The following is a 21,007-nucleotide window of genomic DNA, read 5'->3' on the forward strand; positions in this document are numbered from 1 at the left end:
ATGTCTGTCCTGCAGCATAGTACATTCTTATTATTTGTGAAAATAAATGTCTGTCTTAGATATTACTATATCCACATTCCTTTTTTGATTCTCTCTTCTAGCTATAAAAGAAAAAAAATGATAGTGGTATTTGCCTCTGATAATTTCAACAAGAAAATAGTATTATATAATGAAGGAACTGTAAAAGTTAGTGCTGTGTATGTCCAGATGTAGATTTTAGTGTGTTTTTAACCTAGATTATTAAAGTAGAGCATATTAAATTAACAGCATACAAAATTAAAGTAATATGCAAGTATATAAGAAAATTCTCCCCAGCTATTAAAAGCAATGAGAAAGCTGCTATTGTGAACTGATGTGGAAAGACTAACAAGACACATTACAAGAATACAGTGCCTGTTCAGAGCGCTTAGTACACTTCGCTTATGCTTTGCCTATAAGAGGTAAAAAACAAACAGACAGACAAATACATGTATTGTTGTGTATTTATAAAAGTTCTTCATGTGTAAGAAGCTAGTAAAGAATGATTATAGAGCTAAGTGATGCAAAGGGATGAGGATAGATAAAATATATTTGATGCTTAATTTTTATGTTGTCTTGATTTTTAAAACCTGACTGTATTATTGATTTAAAGTTTTCAATAAACAAAAATTAAGATAAACATAATAGATGTAATAATTTCTATGATCTATTTAAGATGCTCATTTTACTTTCCCTAATCCTGTCTCTTTCTATCCCCCTATTACTCAGCGGAGTGGGTCGAAACTGGGGCTGGGCGTCTGCAGGCAGCAGCATCCTGGCTGAATTTGGCACCCTGCACATGGAGTTTGTCCACCTCAGCTACTTGACTGGTGACCTCACTTACTATAATAAGGTTCGTCTCTGCCCTCTACAAGTTTGCCAAAAGACGTTTTCAGGGCTTTGGTTTTCATTGCTTATTTTTCTCTTTAGTTATTTTGCTTTTTAAATTTCTTTCTACTTAGAGCATGCATATTTAAGTATTTATTGAGAAGTTATAACTACTATTTTTATTTAATTCTAATCCCATTTCTAATCATGGTTCTGAACTCCATAGCCAGCATGTTAAGACAAAACAAAATTTAGGACTGGAGAGAGGGTTTATTAGTTAAGAACACTGTTTTTCCAGAGGTCCTGAGTTCACTTCCCAGGAACCACAACCATCTGTAATGGGATCCAATGCCATCTTCTGGTGTGTCTGAAGACAGCTACAGTATACTCATATAAATAAAATAAATCTTAAAAAACAAAACAAAGCCGGGCGGTGGTGGTGCACGCCTTTAATTCCAGCACTTCGGAGGCAGAGGCAGTTTGAGGCCAGCCTGGTCTACAGAGTGAGTTCCAGGACAGCCAGGACTACACAGAGAAACCCTGTCTCGAAACCAACCAACCAACCAACCAACCAACCAACCAACCAACCAAAATAACACAAAACAAAATTTAGAAAGTTTAATAATTGCAAAGGAAGAGAGGAAATACTGTTTCTTTATAGAGTATGTGATTATTTCAAGGCAGTCTTAAAGGTTTTTGTGGGTTTTGTTTTTGAAAGGAAGGTTTGCTTTTTCATTTTCTTTATGGTGATGTGGATCTTAGCACAGGGTCTTGCAAAAATGCTTACTGTTGACTCTACAACTAGGCTATACCAGAGTGTTAGAATGACTATTTAAATACAAAGAACTACTGACTGTAAAACACAGTTCTCAGCTCAAAAGAGGTAAGAAATGCTTATTTTAGAGCTGAATCAGAGCAGCCTATTGTGCCCTCCCCACTCCCAGAAGAGATTCAGGCTATTATTTCAACATAGTAATAGTTTCATGGAATTTTTATAATAAGAGAACAAAATAAAATCATAAGTAAAGACCCATGTTAAAATATATTGGTGGAAACATTAGATGTATGAGTTACAGCAAAGTATATCTCTTTGTGGGTCTCAGATGCTAATGGATAATATTCTTAGCTTTTGGACTGATAGAAGCCAGGGGTCTGTTTGGATATCTCCAGAGGACCTAATAGTCACAGGGAACTAGGTTACATACAGAGGTAGGTAAGGAATGACAATTAAGAACTGTAAATATATTTTAAGATAGTTTAGTTCTGAGTCCAAAATATCCCAACAGTCTCTAATTATGGTATTTTAACTAGTTAATTGTGGTTGTAGTACCTTTAACATGGACATGATTATTTCTTTTTCTTCTTAAGTTCACACTGGAAACAAATGTTTTAATTGCAGGGTATAAAATATAAATTTAGACTTAAAATCTTTAGCTGTTTGTCTATATCAACTGCAAAAAGGAAGAAAGTATCATTTATAAGAAGATACCTTATGTGATAGGAATAGATCTTTGTGTTTACCACACATTTAAATTTTGTGGAGGTAAGTACCCAGCGAGGCCAAGGTAGCAGTGGTGGTCAGGACTTTTGGGACAGAAGGAAGTCGTATGCCAAGAGGCTGGGAAAGACCACCTGCACAGGCAGTTTGCTTGTCTGCTGGCCTCCGTGTGGGAAGCAGTGACTGACAGGGGTCTCTGTGGCAGGCAGGCAGCTCTGGGTTTCCAGTCTCAGTTGTCTAGGGAGAAGCCAAGGCTGGAAACCACACTTGTATTTGAGTCCGACCTCAGTCTTCTATGTCAAAACTTTCTTGTGAGCACTTGAGTTAAGAAAACAGATGAGAGTCAGTGTGGTGATGTAGACCTGTAATCCCAACATTCATAAGACTAAGGCAAACGAATCTGTTAACACCAGTGTAGACTCCGTGATAAGTTTAAGTCTTCCCTGTCCCAAAAAGGGAGAGAGAAAGTGATGATGAAAAATTCATCCAAAAAAGAGTAAGTACAGAATTTGTAGAGATTTATTAGAACAAAATGAGGGAAGGGCCCCAAGGAAGACCAAGGAAAAACAATCAAAATCCCGTCCAAATATCATCATTAAAACAAAAACATGGATTCCCCTGTATCCCATTTTTGGTAGAATAAGAATATAAACTGGTCTTACAGTAAGATGCACTGAGTACCAGGGGAGAAGAAAATATTACCACCAAAAAGAAGGCTAAAGTAGAAGCAACACAGGGAAAGATGGAGCTTGCAATGGGAAGGACTTAGAAGACAGAACTGCAAAATGCTGGCAGAGGCACTAAGGCACTGAGGAAGGAAATAATGTGCTGGGGACACAGAGTTTCTCATCTTTCCTGTTGTCATTTAGACGTGTCTAAATGTGGCATGTGGAGTCACAGCCATTGCAGTCATGCATGATGGTAGCCTTACATATATGACAGATTCAAGGGACATGGCTCTTAAGCTTCTTCCCAAGCACCGTGCCAAACCCAGCCTAAGAAAAGATGATGAAAATTATTGTGCTTAAAATTCTAGAGCACAGCTCCAGAAAGCTGAAGTACATGTGTATGCCTGTGAGGAAGAGTGAGTTCCAAGTGAGCTAGAGCTACATAGGTTGTCAATCCTGTGTAAGGACTGCATGGATTCATTACCTACTCAGTCGGAGTGTTGGAATTTTAGTATGAGTGACTTTTCAGAAAACTAAGACTATAAGAAATAGAACACCTTTCCTGCGGCAGTTCCTGCTCTCCATCTGCAAGCCACTATCAGATCTGACCAATCCGCAGATAGATAGAAGTCAGGGTTTGGGGAAGTCATCAGCCTTTTAGTATATTTTATGACTTTTTTTCTTCCCTTAACTACAGGGAGATCTTTAAGAATTTAGAGAATGTCTTATTTTGAGAGCATTTAGTTTAATTTTTACTTCATTTACTTCATCACTTACTAAATCAAAATGAATACTTCTCACAGAACGTTTTGATCTCATTTCTCTGAAATTTTATTTTCATATTTTAATACATACAGAGATAGGTCTGGATTATAGAAGTGATATTTGTGATGGTCTCTTTTATTTTGCTACTATTATTGCTTGAATTCTACATAATAACATGTCCATTAACAAAACTAAGGTAGAAGGTGGGTGTAGGTTCTGAGTGAGGGAAACCAGAGAGCATGGGCTAATGGAAAGCTTGGTGACGCCTGTTTTTATTCATTACATTCTTAATTTCATTTTGATTAGGTCATGCACATTCGGAAACTACTACAGAAAATGGAACGCCCAAATGGTCTTTATCCAAATTATTTAAACCCAAGAACAGGGCGCTGGGGTCAGTGTAAGTATTTCTAATGCAACTGCTGACTTGTTAAAAACGATTATGTTAAAAATGGTTATTAAAAAGTCTTTGCTCGTAATGGTGAAAGTGAGCCATGTGGAACTAAACTTCCAAACCTAGGCCCCACCTGCTATGGTGATGCTGCTGCCACCCGCGGATTTCCGATCTCCTTTAGCTACTTAAGTTGAGTTTCTGTTTGTTAAAAGGAAGCATCGCTGAGGTGTCTCACAAGGATATTTTCTTTTTGTACCTGGATGTACTTTGCCGAAATATGGGTTGACAGTTTGAGGGATAATGCATAATAATTATTCATATCTTCCTGTAAATAAGCTCTGCTTGAGATTAGTATTTTTGTATGCGGAGTTCAGAATAAGCATAATTATGTAAATTTTGGAAAGGGAGACAGTTGCTATTGGACAGACTCATTTAAGAAAAAGGTATACTACATCTGTTCTTCACTAGCTGTTGCATGACACTAAAGATGGGGAAGGAATTGGGGATTGACATCTGATTTTATGATTTTCCCAGGCAGGTAGGTAGAAACACTTAGAAGTGATTGGCATATAGTGTGATAAATGCAATAGAGAAGCGTACTAGTGTACTAATGGGAAACTTCAGAAGTAATTATTCATCTTGGTGGAAATATGTTAATAGTATCAGCTTAGGATTCATCTTTGAAGGTATTGGCCTTCAAACAGTAATTGTTCATGTGGAAATGTTGAACTTACAATTTTAGTAAGTTTTTATAAATGCTATTTTCTCTTTGTTTTTTTTTGTTTTTTTGTTTGTTTGTTTGTTTGTTTCTCATTTCCCCCTTCCCTTTCTTCCTCTTGCTTGGGCCCCGCTTGCTTCTGCCTATAGGTTTTTTGTTTGTTTGTTTGTTTGTTTGTTTGTTTCTTATTATGGATGGTTGTGAGCCACCAAGTGGTTGCTGGGATTTGAACTGGAAGAGCAGTCAGTGCTCTTAATGCTGAGCTATCTCACCAGTCCAATGCTATTCTCTTTTTAAAAGTAAAGAAACAGATAAATACAGGTAAGAACATTGTCAGCCTGAATACCTGGAGCTGGAAGAGGTTTGCCTGGCATTGTCCTGCAGGCTCCTGTTTAAGAAGTTGCTCTTAGAGCCATCTTGATTTTTCTCACGTACTTTCCCCTCCATTAGTTCATGGAGTTCACTTTTCTCTTTACTTTGAAGAAAATATTAAAGCTAATGCTCATACAGAATGGAAATATTTTTGAAAAAGCAAAAGGTTGATAGCTGTATTTGTAAAACAAAAATGTAATTTTCTTATGTTATAGACAAATGACTGGACTGAATGCCTACTTAGTAATTTTGACAAATCAGATTATAAAATTTACCTCCTTAAGCATTTATTAATATTTGGTATTTCAAATGTGGGGAATTATGTTCAGTTTCTACAGTATCTCATGGTAGTATATATGTTATACGATATAACTATTTAAATATCTAAGATGAAAAACTTAAAAAGCTAAATAGTGGTTGCATGTGTAATCAGAAGCTTGTCTTACAATGTATAATATAAATTCAGACCTCTACTAGAGGATTCTCTGTCTAAGCCTTTCACTATCCCCATGGTCAGATCAATGCACTTTGAACAGAGGCACGGTTCTTTTCCTAATAGTTTGGTAAAGCAAATCAAAATCCCTGTATATCCAGTGTTTCAAAGAATGTTAATATTTTTATGCATTTTGAATCTAGCAATTACCTGGTTTATTTCTGGAAAAATTTAAGAGTTATAAAGTTCATTTACTAAACCTAGGAATTATTTACAGTTGCAATAATTTTGAAGCATTCTAAGAAGTTTTTATCCAACAAAACTTTCTATAATTATAGAATATGAGCATAGTCATTAGACAAATGATAAGTAGTTGGTAGGTACTTGAAATGCTACTTTTATACTTATGGAACTATGCTTTAAACTTTATTTTATTTTTTTAAAGATTTATTTATTATTATATGTAAGTACACTGTAGCTGTTTTCAGACACTCCAGAAGAGGGCATGAGATCTCATTATGGATGGTTGTGAGCTACCATGTGGTTGCTGGGATTTGAACTCAGACCTTTGGAAGAACAGTCAGTGCTCTTAATGGCTGAGTCATCTCTCCAGCCCCCTATATATTATTTTAATAGGGTTTTCTTTTAGAACTTTATATATGAGCACTGCATCCTCCCTCCCACATTTATGATCTCTCCAGTAATTATTACACACACACACACACACACACACACACACACACACACGTATGTATGTATATATGTGAGAAAGGTCCCACTTCTCTCATCTAGGGGTGGGACCATATGTAATTTCTTCTGTTTGTATTGGCAGGTCTACTGGTGGTGTCATTGTCCTGATCTTGAAAGTTTATGGGCATGTTTTCTTTGTTGTGTTGAGGATATTATCTAACTGCAGATGTCCCAGGCCTCTGGCTTTTACAATCTTTTCACTCCCTTTCATATGGTTTTCCCTGAGCCTTAGGTGGAGGGGTTGTGTTGTAGATATATCAGTTGAGCTTGGGCACCTCATAGTCACTTACTCTGCATTTTGACTGGTTGTAAATCTCTGTAATGGTCTCTTATCTGTTGCAAAATGAATCTTTTGATGAGGAGTAAAAGGTACACTTTTCTGTGTATGTAGGGATGAGTATTTTAAAAACAAAACAAAACAAAACAAAAGGCCCAGAAATTACATTTATTTAGGAACCTAGCAGTATATGGTTCCTTCAGGTCTATAACCTATCCATAGATAGTTGGCTAGGTAACTGTACCAGGCATGAATTCCCTCCTGTTGAGCAAGCTTTAAGTCCAATTAGATAGCTGTCTGGTTACTCCCACGGTATGAAAGTACTACTGTTGTACCACTGTGGATATCTACTGGGCCCATCCATTGTTGTGGTTCATTGGCATTACAGATGGACTGGACTACCTGTTCCTGTTCCTGCACAGGCTGAATAACACTATTCAATACTATGAGAGCCAGTCCTCAGGGAGGAGAAGTCTTTGTCAGTTCCAGCTTGATTCCTCCACATCCTTTGTCTGAAAGTGTGGTATCTTCAGTAATATAGAGCCTTATCTTCAAATTCTGGTAGAAAACAAAAATTACATTTTAGAAACCTGACAGCAAAAAGCAAAAAGTTGTTTCAGAGAGCAGCTATGGATATCACTGTTCTACCAACACCACCTTCTCTTTACTAAGTGATAAAGAAAAAAACTTGGTGTTTGAAAAAGACTGGATTAACTCTTACTTGTATAATCTCTGAAAATGATTTTAAAGTGGATTTTAAAAATACAACCAAATTTAAGTGACTGAACCGCAAAGCCCTTAGATGAATATCCAGGCCAATAGGTTTCTCAATATGATGCCAAAACTAGATAACCATAGGAAAATAAGTTATATATAAATACAATTTAAGTTTTGTGCATCAAAGGACACTATCATGAGTTAAAGATAACCTACCAAACAAGTTACATACATGATGAGAGTATATTTCCATAATATATAAAATCCTGTAATTCAACAAGAAGGCAACATGAATGAAAAATCGACTAAATAATTTGAATAGATATTTTCCCCAAGAAAATATGCAAAAGGAAATAAGTAAATGAAAACTGTTCCATGCCCTCATGGAAATACAAAAGAAAACCACAGTGAGATAGGTACTTCCTACTTCACAGTTCCCATAGTGGCTGTGATCAGAAGAACAGAAGCAAGCCTTGGTAACTGTGGGGCATTAGAGCATTTGTCGTATCTGGTGGTTACCACAAACCTTGCTGCTAGAGTAAACTCCTGGCAGTTTCTAAAAGGTAAACAGAATTACCAAATGAATAGCGATGAGTGAATACATGGAAAGCAGACTCAGATGCTTATATCCCTGCGTTCACAGAAGCTGGGGGTTGGAAATGAGCTGCTGTCCATGTGCTTTGTCCTCTAGAGGTGCAGTTGCTGGAGACGTTGACCCTGGAGTGACAGACAGTAGGGCGATAGTGGGACATTTAGGATGTGCAAGAGTTCCAGGATTGGGTAGTGGTCAAGGTTACCTGTCTCTGGGAACATTACTATCAGGACTAGAACACTTTCCAGTGGTACACAGGGACAAGGTAATTGGGCCATTAGAGCCCTGTCCCAAGAAGGAGTTGGTACTGGCCATAACTTTTATGAGGATGGGTTGTTGCAAAATGAATCCATCTTATATGGCTGGCCCTTTCTACCTGTTTCCCTTCTGATTCTTTTGCTGTGTTGTGATGTAGTCAGATTATCTTCACTAAAGTGAAGTAGATGCTGACAGCATGAATCTTCAAAATTGCGAGCTAAATAAATCCTTTTCTTCATTAATCCTAGCTTTAGACATTTTGTTTCAGCAGCAGAAATGGACATAATCCAAGTATCTTAATAGGGAATGAATAAACAAAATATAGTATAAGTGTTACAATATAATATTTACTCAATGATAAAGGAATTAATTTTATAATTAATTCAATGTAAGTGAGCCCTTTGAAAACAATATGCTAAATGTACAGAGACAACCATACAACACACACTAACATAATATTACATCTATTTATCTATCTATCTATCTATCTATCTACCTATCTATCTATCTATCTATCTATCTATCTATCTGATTGCATTTTTTTTTATTTTTTGGTTTTTTTTATTTTTGGGTTTTTTTGAGACAGGGTTTCTCTGTATAGCCCTGGCTGTCCTGGAACTCTGTAGACCAGGCTGGCCTCAAACTCAGAAATCAGCCTGCACTCTGCCTCCTAGAGTGCTGGGATTATAGGCGTGTGCCACTACAGCCCAGCCTGATTGCATTTATGTTATGTCAATACTTAGATTCATAGAGACAGAAAGTAGGGTAGAGGTTAGCAGCGGCTTCAGTGAAAGAGAAATGGAACTAGATTATATCTGTAACAGGGAAGGGAGGTTGTGAGCTGAAGCTAGTCTGAGCCACAGAATGAGTTTATGTGAAAGTATGTCTCAAAACAAAACCAAATTGACAGGTTGAGGAGAAAGAAAGGCAAGAGGTAAAACAACTTGCCCTTATTTTATTTTATACTTTTGTAGGGCGAAGGGGGAGTGGCAGAGGGGTCTCTAAGAATCAGTCTTCTCTCTGCTTACAAGCTGGGGTAGTTATAGTGCAGAGGCAAGGGCTGAAAAGTTTCTCTCTCTCTCTCTCTCTCTCTCTCTCTCTCTCTTTCTCTCTCTCTCTCTCTCTCTGTCTCTGTCTCTCTCTCTCTTGGTGTTCGGTTGTCTGGTTGGTGGTAACCAGGGAGCAGTCATTTAACAAAGGTTAGGTGAAGAATAATCATTTCTCCTGACTGGCCATTACTTGGTCTACAGGGAGAGTAGTCAAGAACTTAGAGAGACAAGTTACTTAACTTCTAAGAACTATAGTACTGTGGTTATTGTATTGTCACAGTTCAACCAAAATGGAGGAGTTTTATAAAATGGCTCAGCCCTGACTAACACAAATGAACAAAATAGAACAGTGGGATAGAGAAGAGGGTGAAGAGTTGTTTGCACAAGGTCTCAGTTTGTGGTGATGAGAAAGTTCAGGAACAGATAGTGATTGTGGTCACCTGTTGAACCTACCAGTATCACTCACTAGCACACTTCACAGTGGTGCCTGGGACACCATTTGTGTTGGTATAGTTCACCATAAGAAGAGGCCTATTCAAAAAGGAGAACTCATTTGTCACTGTTTTTCTCCACAAAATAAATTTAAATTACTTTGTAATATATTCATCATCAGCAGTTATTAGTTTTGAGAATGCTACAGAAAGTGCTATTCATCGGGAGTTTTGGCAGACAGATTTTCAAACCTTAGCAAGTTGCCCTTATATCCCGTTAGCAGCTGCAACCCTACTAAATGGTCTGATTTGTTCTTTCTTGTGTTTTTGTGTGTTTTATATCAGCTCTGGAAAGTGTATCAAATTCCATCATTATCTTGGAGCAGTATACATCTGTCATATCTATAAATAGGCTGCAAAACAAACATTTAATTGAACTGAAAGTTAACCATTCAGCTTTGGCTAACTGTATTATAATTAGAGTGATGATAATGTCTGACATGCACATAGCAATCAGAGAGTAATTGCTAGTAATTACTCTTAGGATAAGGACTTGGCAACAGATAAAAAAGAATATCTCAAGGAACCTAAATTTAAAGGCAAATCATTGGTTCTGTTTCCTTTTTATTTTAGTTCTCTCAATTTTAAGTACACTGATTAGCCTATGCCATTTAATGATTTAAAATTAAGGCAATATAGGAAACCAGTTACTAGTAGTTCATTAAGTTTTATAAAACTAAATTTAAAGATGTTGAAAGATTAGAATGGGTATAATGATTGTAGTTACAGTGCAAAGCTTGGTCTTTCTGCTTAACAGTTTAAATAAAAGGCTGGACTTTTCTATGTCTGTGTCTCTCCTAGTGAGTTAGCTTTTTAGTATGAAGCTCATGTGGGTCAGTTTGTGCAGCACTGTATTTGAAAATGCCTCACACTAACTTGTATTCTAGAATTCTATTAATTGCTGCTTCTAGAAAGAGCTTCTGTTAGAAATGTCCCCCAGACTGCCTGATTGCTGAGGTGGATGTGTGGTAGGCATTCTTTAAAATGCATTCTCAGTTTCTGAGTGTCAAAAGAATCTCGTCCCATCAGTTCTGACACATAAGCAGTCCCAGGTCAGTGGGTGCAGTAGAAAAACAGACCCTTGTAGTTTTAGATCTTAGGTAGACTTTAGATTTCTAGTTTCTGTACAGTTCTCCCCAGGCCAGCTGCCCAGGAATGTGGATGGATCTGTAAGAAGACTGAGATGATGAATTCACACAAATTAAGTAGCTTGTTACACCACTAAACCCTAATAGTAGTGCAGCTAGAAAACCACATTTTTCTTGACCCATAGAGCTAAAGACTTGCATTTTCTCCTTCAGTTTCATTTCCTTTCATTCTATTTGTAAGTTGTTGGTGTTTTGTTTTGTTTTAACCTATGTACTTGTTAATCCTTTCTTATATTTATAACAAATCCAGAAATTGGCACATGACACCAAAGTGCAAAACCTTAAAAAAATTTTTTTTTCCTTTAAAATACACTCACTGGGGCTGTTGTGATGGCTTAGTGGTTAAGAGCACTGACTGATCATCCAGAGGCCTGGGTTCAGTTCCCATCCTAAATGGAAGCTCACATCTATTTGTAACTCAAGACCCAGGAGATCTAACATCATCAGGCCTCTGCAGGCACTGCACCATGTGGTTCACAGATACATATGCAGGCAAAACACCCGTGCACATCAGATAAAATAAAATATAAGATTAAAAAAATTAAATAAATAATGACAACAATAACTCTCGCACTGATATGATACTGAAGCTTGTTTGCCTGCCCCTTTACTGCTTCCTTACTGCTCATAAGTCTCTCCTGAAGACCAGCATTAGCTTTAAGGACAGTCTTTTGTAACTTTGTACTGTTATACATTCTGTAGTGTTCTTTTTCTCCAAAATACTCTTCTCTTGTATTTTGTCCTCTGCACATTTCTTTGACTGCCTGAATTCAGTCCCCAGAGTTCAGGGTGAAAGAAGAGAACCAGCTCCTGAAGTGTGTCCTCTTTCCGGTGTGTCCAGCATACCCACACACTCACACTCGTAATAATAATCATAAACAAAACTGGAAACTCTACTTCCTGTTTTGAAATGTTGAGTACACTCTCCAGATACATGATATCATAGAAAAAATTAGAATTTCATCACAGTGCCATAATTACTGGGAATCTCCATGTTCTTTAAATACAGCAGCCACTTTGTAGATCTCAGCTGTCAGTCCAGCATCTGTTTCTTTGATTGAGGCACTGACTTTCTAGGACATTCAATTGCATTTGTTTGAGTCTCACCTAGATGTCGTCAGCTTTTATGAATTTGCTCTTTATCATATCTGGTCTTGTGGGTCTTCTTCCTAGTGCTATAGTGTGAAATACCAGTTACATACTAACCATTGTGTGATACTGTTGTTAAGGAGATGAAAATAAACACCCAGTCACCTTATAGAACCAAGGGCAGACTAGAATATGGGTACCACTAAAGTCTAATATGGTGAATACATAGATTTTATTGTAGTTACTTAGAGAAATATGAATAAGAGATCTGAAATGACTCAAAGACAGCTGCATCACCAAAGCCCACCCCAGCATGGGTAATAGGTCTTGAAAGCTGGAAACCTTACGCACATTTCACAACTTGGAGGTAGCTCAACAGCTTATTTCTTCCCAGAAACAACACAGGTGGTGTGAGCCTCTTCTAGGCATCTCAGCTAATCTCTGCTTCTTCCGGGCAGCTTGGCTGGTCCCTTCCAGGTGGCTCAGCCTGACCCTCTCCTAAGCCTAGCTTGGCTGAGAGTGTCTCTTCAGTCCTTACTGCTTATATATGCTTGGGAAATGAGGGAGCTAATTAATCTGGTCAGTTTCAGGTACTTCCTGAAGCCTTTGAGTTGTTTACTTCCTGAGCTTACTAAGGCACTTCCCTGTAGGATGGAATATTTTACCTCCTTTTAGAATACCCTGTTTCTTAACTAGCTTCCTTCCAAAATAAGACAGTTTTATCTGTGAGGAAATTGCCATATAACACTGACAAAGCTCAGATTTCGAACACCAATCTTCTGTAGTCCTTGGTCTCCAGTTGTCTGTTGGACTTCTTTATTAAAATATTCAATAGACACCTTGTATATGTGAATATCAATAACCCAGTTATTATAGTTCTTGATGTCATGACCAGGTGTTTCTCTAGTTCTTTTTTTATCAGTGAATGTTTTTTTTTCTGTTCTTGTTTATGCCATAAATCCTATATTTTACTTTATTTCACATACAACATCCAGTTTTCTATTTACTCTTGAAATATACCCAGAATCTAGGTACTCCTTACTCTGAGCTGAATTACTCTCTCTTGTTTGTATGTTTTTGGTAGCACTTTTTATGGCTTGGTTACAAAATGTCCTTTAAAAGATTCCTATGGAGTCTTGGGTGTCAGCAGATGGGCTTATGTGAAGAGTGGGTCCTGAGAACTCTGACCTAACCTGTTGGTAAAGCCCTTGTGAAGTTACAATGTGGTGGCATTATTGGGAGGTGGAGGGAAGCAGGACGAGGACCTACTTGGAGTGAGGAGATCACATCTCCTTCTTCTGGCTACCATGAAGTTAGCAGTGGAGTTCAACTACAAGCTTTCTAACCTAGTTTTCTCTCCTGACAATGTAGAAACAGAGGCATCAGTGACCTTGAAGTGTGACTGCTGACACTGTAAAAATAAGTCTCCTTTTAAAGCTGTTTCTTCAAGTAATAGCCACAATAAACTAGCAACAGCTCCTAATTGGTCTTCCTAGGACTGCCTTCTGTCTATTCTAATATAGGAACCAGACGCTTTTTATTTTATGAATTGTGCTGCATTGTGTGCTCCAGTGACCTTGCATTTTACTATCCAGCGTGTAGTCTGGAAGTCTTTATGAGCCTTCTTTGATCTCTTTCCTAAAGTGTTTGTATTCTATCTCCATTGATAACAACCCCACCTTGGTTTCCTGAGTCTATCACACAGGTTTTTTTGTTTGTTTCATTGTTACTGTTTTGTGGGGTTTTTTTTTGTTGTTGTTTAGTCACACAGCCATTGTACTTCCCTCTTGTGTGCTTAGAACAAACTCCCCAGAGATATATTTACACTGAGTTGATCCACAGTTGGTGTAGTGACTGAGTACAACAGAAAAACTGTGGAGCGGCATTTATAAATGCTTGGACAGCAGGCTTTTCCTGTTACTTCTTTCCTATTCACCCTGCGCTGTACAAGAGCTAGGCTGATAAGAAGATGCATATTCATGGATGTCTGTCCTTCTGTTTTATCTGCCCAACTGTTTCCAGTTTTGTTTTCCTGTTTTGCTCAGTCAGTCGCTGTTGAAGGTCTTCAGTCTTTTATGATTTCCAGTTCCTGCTGGATCACTCCTGGTCAGTTCTGTTTCTTTGATAGTTTACTTTCCTAATCTCAGTTCTCTTTAGATTTTCTGCATGATCATCCTACACAACTCTCTCTTTTGGTTATTTTCAACTTTGTTGACAGTTTTAGTTTAGATATGGATATCTAGTATCTGTATCTAGAAGGCTCATAAAGACTTCCAGACAACACTCTGGATAGTAAAATGTAAAGTCACTGGAAAGTCGCACAATGCAGCACAATTTATAAAGTAGAAAGTAACTGGTTCCTATATTAGAATAGACTGAAGGCAATGTAGAGTTTTGAAATTTTCAATAGGAAAGTCTTGATGTTCTAAAAATTTAAGGTAAAAAAAGTTAAGTTCGTCGGATTTCTTCTAACTTTAAATATCCTTTTTGTTCTTTGCTTAAAAACTACTTTATTAACATATAATTAGTAACAAGCTGTTAGAAAATATTAATGGCAAATTCTGAAACATCACACGTATGAAACCCATCATAACAATCAAATAGGTAACATACATATTGCTTCTGAAGAATCTTCTCATGTTCTTTTGGGCTCCCTTTGTCACGGTCTTCTCCTCCTCCTCCTTAGGAAGCCACTGGTCAGGTGCGCTAGCCATCAGGTGCTGCTTTATTCCAACAAGTACATATTATGTGTTTGATTTTTCACTACATGTCCAGGGTTACAAGTTCAGCCACAATTAGAAAATTTAAACAGAACAGATTTTATTTTATTAGTAGCTCTATAACTTCAGTTTAAGGAATCTAAAGAATGTCTCCTCCAAAGCAAACACATTTATTATGTGACAGTCTGCTTGTAGGCTGGCAGCGTTTGCAGTTTGAAAGCACTGCAGACAAACAGAAAATATCTGAACTGGTCTTTTTATGACTAGCAAATACTAATGCCTAACTTCTTTTACCATATGTCTTATCTATGCTATAAAGTAGACATTTCTTTTAGCCAATCTACCTTATTTACTGAATTCTATTCCTCCAGGGGGTATATACCCTGTATGACCCCCCTATCTTTAAACTACATTTTCAGAGAGCTCTAAGCCTATAATAAAAAGAAACCAGGAATCTGTAACCTATTCTCCTGGACAGTCAGAGTTTGTCAGTTGTGTCTGTTTACCCTGTATCAATTATATTGTTTAGTTTGCACCAGGGCAGATACCCCAAGAACATTCTTGGAGTGATGTCCTCATCTAGTTGTGTGCTTGCCTGTTCTTAATGATCTCCAAGGCATACAGAGGACTTCCAAATAGTGGCCCAATAAAGCTAATTTTAGGGTTTTTCTAAAAGCACTCAGATACAATTTTCTCAGGAAAAAACATAAAACCAATCATAATGCAAAAAATCCCCAAGAATGTAACGCACAGAGACCAAACCCCAGAAGACAGCAAGTGCAGCAATCTGTTCAGCTTTGCCAGAACTGCATTAACTCTGTTTCCAGTGGATATGGCTGTGACATGCCTTATTTTAGTTTAATTTAGTTTTAATTAGTATCTCCCAAATGACTGCTGTTAAATACCTTTTTATATAACATTAAGCATGTATTGAAGATCTTTGGTACATTGGATGAAACTTTTAGGTACTTCTTATTTTTTTTAAAATTGGATTATTTGATTTTTTTCCCCCTGAGACAGGGATATTCTGTTGTAGCCCTGGCTGTCCTGGAACTTACTCTGTAGACCAGGCTATTCTCAAACTCAGAGATATGCCTACCTCTGCCTCTGCCTCTCTGCCTCTCTGCCTCTCTGCCTCTCTGCCTCTCTGCCTCTCTGCCTCTCTGCCTCTCTGCCTCTCTGCCTCTCTGCCTCTCTGCCTCTCTGCCTCTCTGCCCTCTGCCTCTGCCTCCTGAGTGCTGGGATCAAAAGTGCTCACTGCCACCACCCAGTTTAATTTTTAATTGTTGAAATTATATATATGTATATTACAAAGCCTATGTGAGGAATAGTCTTAACAAGGCCTTTTCCCAGTGTGTGGCTTGTGTTTTTATTCTCAGTAGTGCTAAAGAGTATAAAATATTTAAAGCTTTTTTTTTTAATTGGTCTGTTGTTGTTGTTTTTTAATAGCAGATCAAAGTTCATTTTGTGCCTGTAGATACCCAAATAAGGTAGCACCTTTTGTTGAAAGGCTCTTTCTTTACTCAGTGCCTTTACCCCTTAAAGCCTGCTGGCTGTATAGTTAGGTATTGGGTTTGGATTATATTCTGCTGCTCTGCTCTGATTATGTGTGCCTGTGTCTATGACACTGCCTCGCTGTTTTGAATATTATGGATTTATTATATGTCTTTTTTGTTGTTGTTGTTGATTTTGGATTTGGTTTTTTCGAGACAGGGTTTCTCTGTACAGCCCTGGCTGTCCTGGAACTCACTCTGTAGACCAGGCTGTCCTTGAATTCAGAAATCCGCCTGCCTCTGCCTCCCAGAGTGCTGGGATTACAGGCGTATGCCACCACCGCCCCGCTTTATTATATGTCTTGAAATCAAGCTGTGCATAAAAAAACCTCTGAGTTTTTTTTTTTTTTAAATGTTTTTTGCTTTTCTAGCTTTTATTTTAACTCACTCATTGACTTTGTAGTGCTGGAGATTGCACCTAGGACTTTGATATGCTAAGCAAACATTCATTGAGCCCAATCTCTGCCTCCTTTGAGAATCATCTTGCCTAGGTCTGTTGAGTTTCTATATCTGTTTGAGAATCAACTCTTAACACTAGTCACAATTCTTATCCATTAAGAAAGTACTTTTGGCTCTACTTTTATTTAGTTTATAATTTTACACAGATACTTTGTAATTTTCAGGGCATAGGTCTTTGACATGTTTTATGGCAAGTATGTCATATATTATACTTATAAATGGCATTTTTGCCAGGCAATGGTGTTGCATGCTTTTAATTCCAGTACTCAGGAGACAGAAGCATGAGGGTATCTGAGCTCTAGGACTGCCAGGGCTATACAGAGAAACCCTGTCTCCAAAAAAAAAAAAAAAAGGCATTTTTAACAGATTTTTTTTCTTTTGGAAAAATGTGTGGGAGGGGTAATGTGTGTGTGTATATTTATATGTATGTTAGTACAGTGCCTCGGGAGGCCAAAGAGGTCATTGTATCCCTTAGAGCTGGAGTTATTGTCAGGTCCCAAAGAAAGCCGGGACAAATGACTAACTGTGGCGTCTTTGCATAGTGAAGTGTCTGCTTGGTCTCCAGGCTCACTCAGTACCAGTGGCTCCGCTCAGCACCCCTAACCCCACCCCTACCACCTTGAACCTAGACAGCCAAGGGCTTCTCTTCTTTTCCCAGGTTCTCTTTCTTATGGAACTCTGCCGTTTCAGCTACCCGCTCTCCTTCTTGGGTTTTTGGATTCTCCCTCTTTTGGCCTTTTCTCCTCTTGGTTCTTTCCTCGTGCACTCTTTCCCTTACACTCCCACAGCCCAGGTCAGTTTGGACTTTTCCAGACACTGTGGCTGTTCTCTCCCTCGTATCTGCAGTACAGTCCTTTTCTTCAGCTGTACCTTGGAATGGCCTTGTCCTCATTTTCATTACACCATCCAGCATAAGACTGGGAATGGAGCTTATCTGTTGCACGACTAGCGCATTCTTTAAACCACTTACACAGCTGGACCATTGCTCCAGCCCTTATAAATGACATCTTTATTTGAATATCTAATGTTAGTTAGCTATAGAAATACTTTGTTTTTAATGCATTAATCATAAATTAGTTGTGGTTTATTTGTTTGCAATTAGATTTTTAATCTATTTTATTTATAGGATCTTTTCGATTAATTACATGGAAAACTAAGATTGTGGATATTCTTGTCATACTCCTGATTTTAGGATGAAATCAAGTTTTCATTGTTCTGTGTAGTGTTAGCTGCAGGTTCTGTTTGCTTTTCAGTTATTTGTCTATTAGGTACCTGTTACTAGGTTTAGTTAGGGAGTTTATGGTGGTAGGGCTTGCTTGAGATTTGTATCATGAACAGTAGATTTTTACCAAGGGCTTTTCCTGCTCACCCCTCACCTTTTTTTGTTAGTATAGTGATTACATATTGATTATATTATTTTGATTAGTAAGTCTGTCATTCTTACTATTTGTGTTTACTAATGATATATTATCCTGTTAAAAGTTTTGTAGGATTGACGTTATTAGGAAATTACTCTATGAATCTCTTTCCTTTCTATCTTATTCTGGTACCATTGTAATGATGACTGCCTAGAATCAGTTGTGAAACATTTTTTTCCTAGGGTTTTGATAAGAGTTTGTGTAGGATTGTATTGCTCCTCTTTTAAGAATGTGATAAAACTTAATAGCATAAGCAGCCACTCAGTCTAGGCTTTTCTTTAGAAATGTTAAGCACAGTTTCAAGTTCCTCAACAGAGAAAAGCTTTGGTCAGGTTCTTGATTTTGAATATTTTTCTGTCTCTCAAAATTTGTTTATGTCATTCCTTTTAATTTTTTAAATTTTCTTTTCCTTTCCTTTTTGGCTTTGGTTAACTTTGTTGTTCTTATTTAGTTTCTTGAGGTTGAAGCTGAGGTTCTTAATGTAGGGACCTTCTTTTTCTGGTAAGTTCCAGACTAGTTATCCCAGAATACTACTGTAGCATCCCATAATTTATGACACAGTGTGCTTTCATTTTCTTTTGACTTTACAACTACTATCAAACTAAAAAGTTTGGGCCGTTATTTCTTGACATTAAATTTATTATCCTCCTTTGCCTTCCAAGATTCCACTCAGTTGGTTTTTGTGTTTTTAATTTTATTTTTGTTGCTTTTAATTTTGCAAAATAATATTTTGTGGTTGTGAAGTTTGTTTTTGTTTTTGCTGGGGATTATACCCAAGGCCATATGCTGCCTGATAGACCCTCTATAGGGTACTGAGGTAAACTGATTGGCCTTGGGGGTCTTTTGCTTTGCTTTGTTTTACGTTATTAAGAAAAGCTCCCATATGCAGCTTGAACAGGCCTTGAACTAAACATCTTCTTGCCTTGGCCTTCTTCAGCTAGCATCACAGGCATTTACCATAGAGTGTGAGTGTGAGTGTGTGTGTGTGTGTGTGTGTCTGTGCCTGTGCGTGTGTGTGTGTCTGTCTTGTCTTTTCTGTCTTGTCTGTCTTGTCTTGTCTGTCTGTCTGTCCTGTGTCTGTATTTAAATAACTATTTCTGTAAATCTTCAAGGTCAGCTGTCCCTCCCTTTGCAGTACCTAGTCATCCATTAGTTTCATCTAGCAGTTTTTAAATCTCTGATATTGCGGTTTTCATGTTTAGAAGTTCAACATGGATCCTTTATGTCTTCTTTGTCTTCACTTTTTATATGTAACAGTGATAATCGTTAACCTCATATCCCTTTCTGCGTAATTAATACCACCCATATCCATTCTTATCCCTCTCACTTGGTTGTTGTCCTGACTCTCTGAGTTTCTATTAATATTTAACTACATGGCACATATTATGAATTTTACAGTGCTGCAGATTAAATATTTTTTGTATTTCTGAACATCTTGAGGTCTCTTCAGGCATGTAGTTAAGTTGGCTGAAAACAATTGGACTTTTTTTCCTGTCCTGCTTTTGTGATTTGTTAGTTGACTCTGGTACATTGTTCAGACCTGAGCTCATTATTTCTTCTACTAATGCAAGATAATTCAGAGTATTTACTGTATATCCTGTGAATTATGAGTATTTCTGCCCTAGCTGGTAAATATAGGAACTTTCTTAATAGTCTACCAGACAGTATTTCCTCCAGTTCTTTCATGGTTTCTTGTGACCATACTCCTGGATTCCATTTTCTTACCTCAAAATAAAAATCATAGGAAAACAAAATAGCTCTTTTTGTTAGTCACTAAAATATAGCCTTTTCAGCTTATTTAATCTTACCAGTTCACTTTGGTCTTCTCAGAGAGGCTCTTTTGTCCAATGCAAGATAGAAATCATCGAAGCTGGAAAGATGGCTCAGTGGTTAAGAGCGTTTTATGTTCTTGCAAAGGACCTGAGTTCAGTTGCCAACATTTATAGCAGGCAAACTTACTACATCTTCTAATTCCAGCTCCAGGGGATGGGTCCACCTTCTTTTCTCTCCTTCATAGATTCCTACATACAAATAAAAATAAATCATTTTTAAAGAATGCAGCCATGATTGGGAAGCATACATGCCAGTGAAACGTTGCTGAGACGTGTACTCAGGCACAAAGTTTACAGCACAGAAGGGTTGCAGGTTCCAGAAGGCAAGGAAAAGCTTTATCCCAAAAAGCAGACCTGCGTAGACACTCGGTCTACTGCCACATAGCTCTGTACTTAATGCTTGCTATTCTAAATACTCAAGGAGCAATCCTTGTAGCTCTCTAGTGCGCTTCTCTTCTTCAGATTTCCCCCCCTCTACAGAATGGGTGAAGTTCTGAATAAATGTGTGTTGTTGGCATGGGCATGTCAAGGCCCCAATGCCTCAGCCCCATAGAGTGGCAAAGCCATGTGTAGGTGTTGACAGTGTGTACCAAAAATGTCCTCAGCACCTTTGTCTTTGCTTACCCCCTGATGTTTACAGCCTCAAGGGTGCTCCTCCATTGAGACCGCAGCTTCTAAGGTTGCCTCACCTCTCTTCCTTAATCAGCTGTATATAAGAACTGTTCAGCTGTAGATAACAAGCCTGTTGAGCTTCTGGAGGTGCTGAGGTTCGTCTATTCTAGTGCTTAGATTACCTGATCTCAGCTTTTCTGTTCACATCTGCATCAATGTCATTTCTGTAGGGTTTGGGACCCGAGCCATTCAAGGAGACTGTACTCCTCTTTCACGTACTGGTTTATCTTCACTTCACTCCCAGCTTCATTCCTTCAGTTCAGGGGCCTACTGGACTTGGGCAAGTTC

The 21,007-nt window shown here is 37.9% G+C and overlaps 1 protein-coding gene across 2 annotated transcripts in view; it reads left to right on the forward strand.

The window, feature by feature from the left end:
* The window catches only part of Man1a2 (mannosidase alpha class 1A member 2), a 136,721-nt gene that overhangs the window by 79,896 nt on the left and 35,818 nt on the right, over window positions 1-21,007 (forward strand). For both annotated transcript variants that reach the window (XM_052179639.1, XM_052179640.1), the window contains 2 exons: window positions 748-871; window positions 4,084-4,177. In XM_052179639.1, the coding sequence (XP_052035599.1) occupies window positions 748-871; window positions 4,084-4,177 (218 nt within the window). The remainder of the gene's footprint in view (window positions 1-747; window positions 872-4,083; window positions 4,178-21,007) is intronic.

The sequence above is a fragment of the Apodemus sylvaticus genome, chromosome 4, assembly GCF_947179515.1.
Source record: "Apodemus sylvaticus chromosome 4, mApoSyl1.1, whole genome shotgun sequence".
In the NCBI taxonomy this organism is placed as follows: domain Eukaryota; kingdom Metazoa; phylum Chordata; class Mammalia; order Rodentia; family Muridae; genus Apodemus; species Apodemus sylvaticus.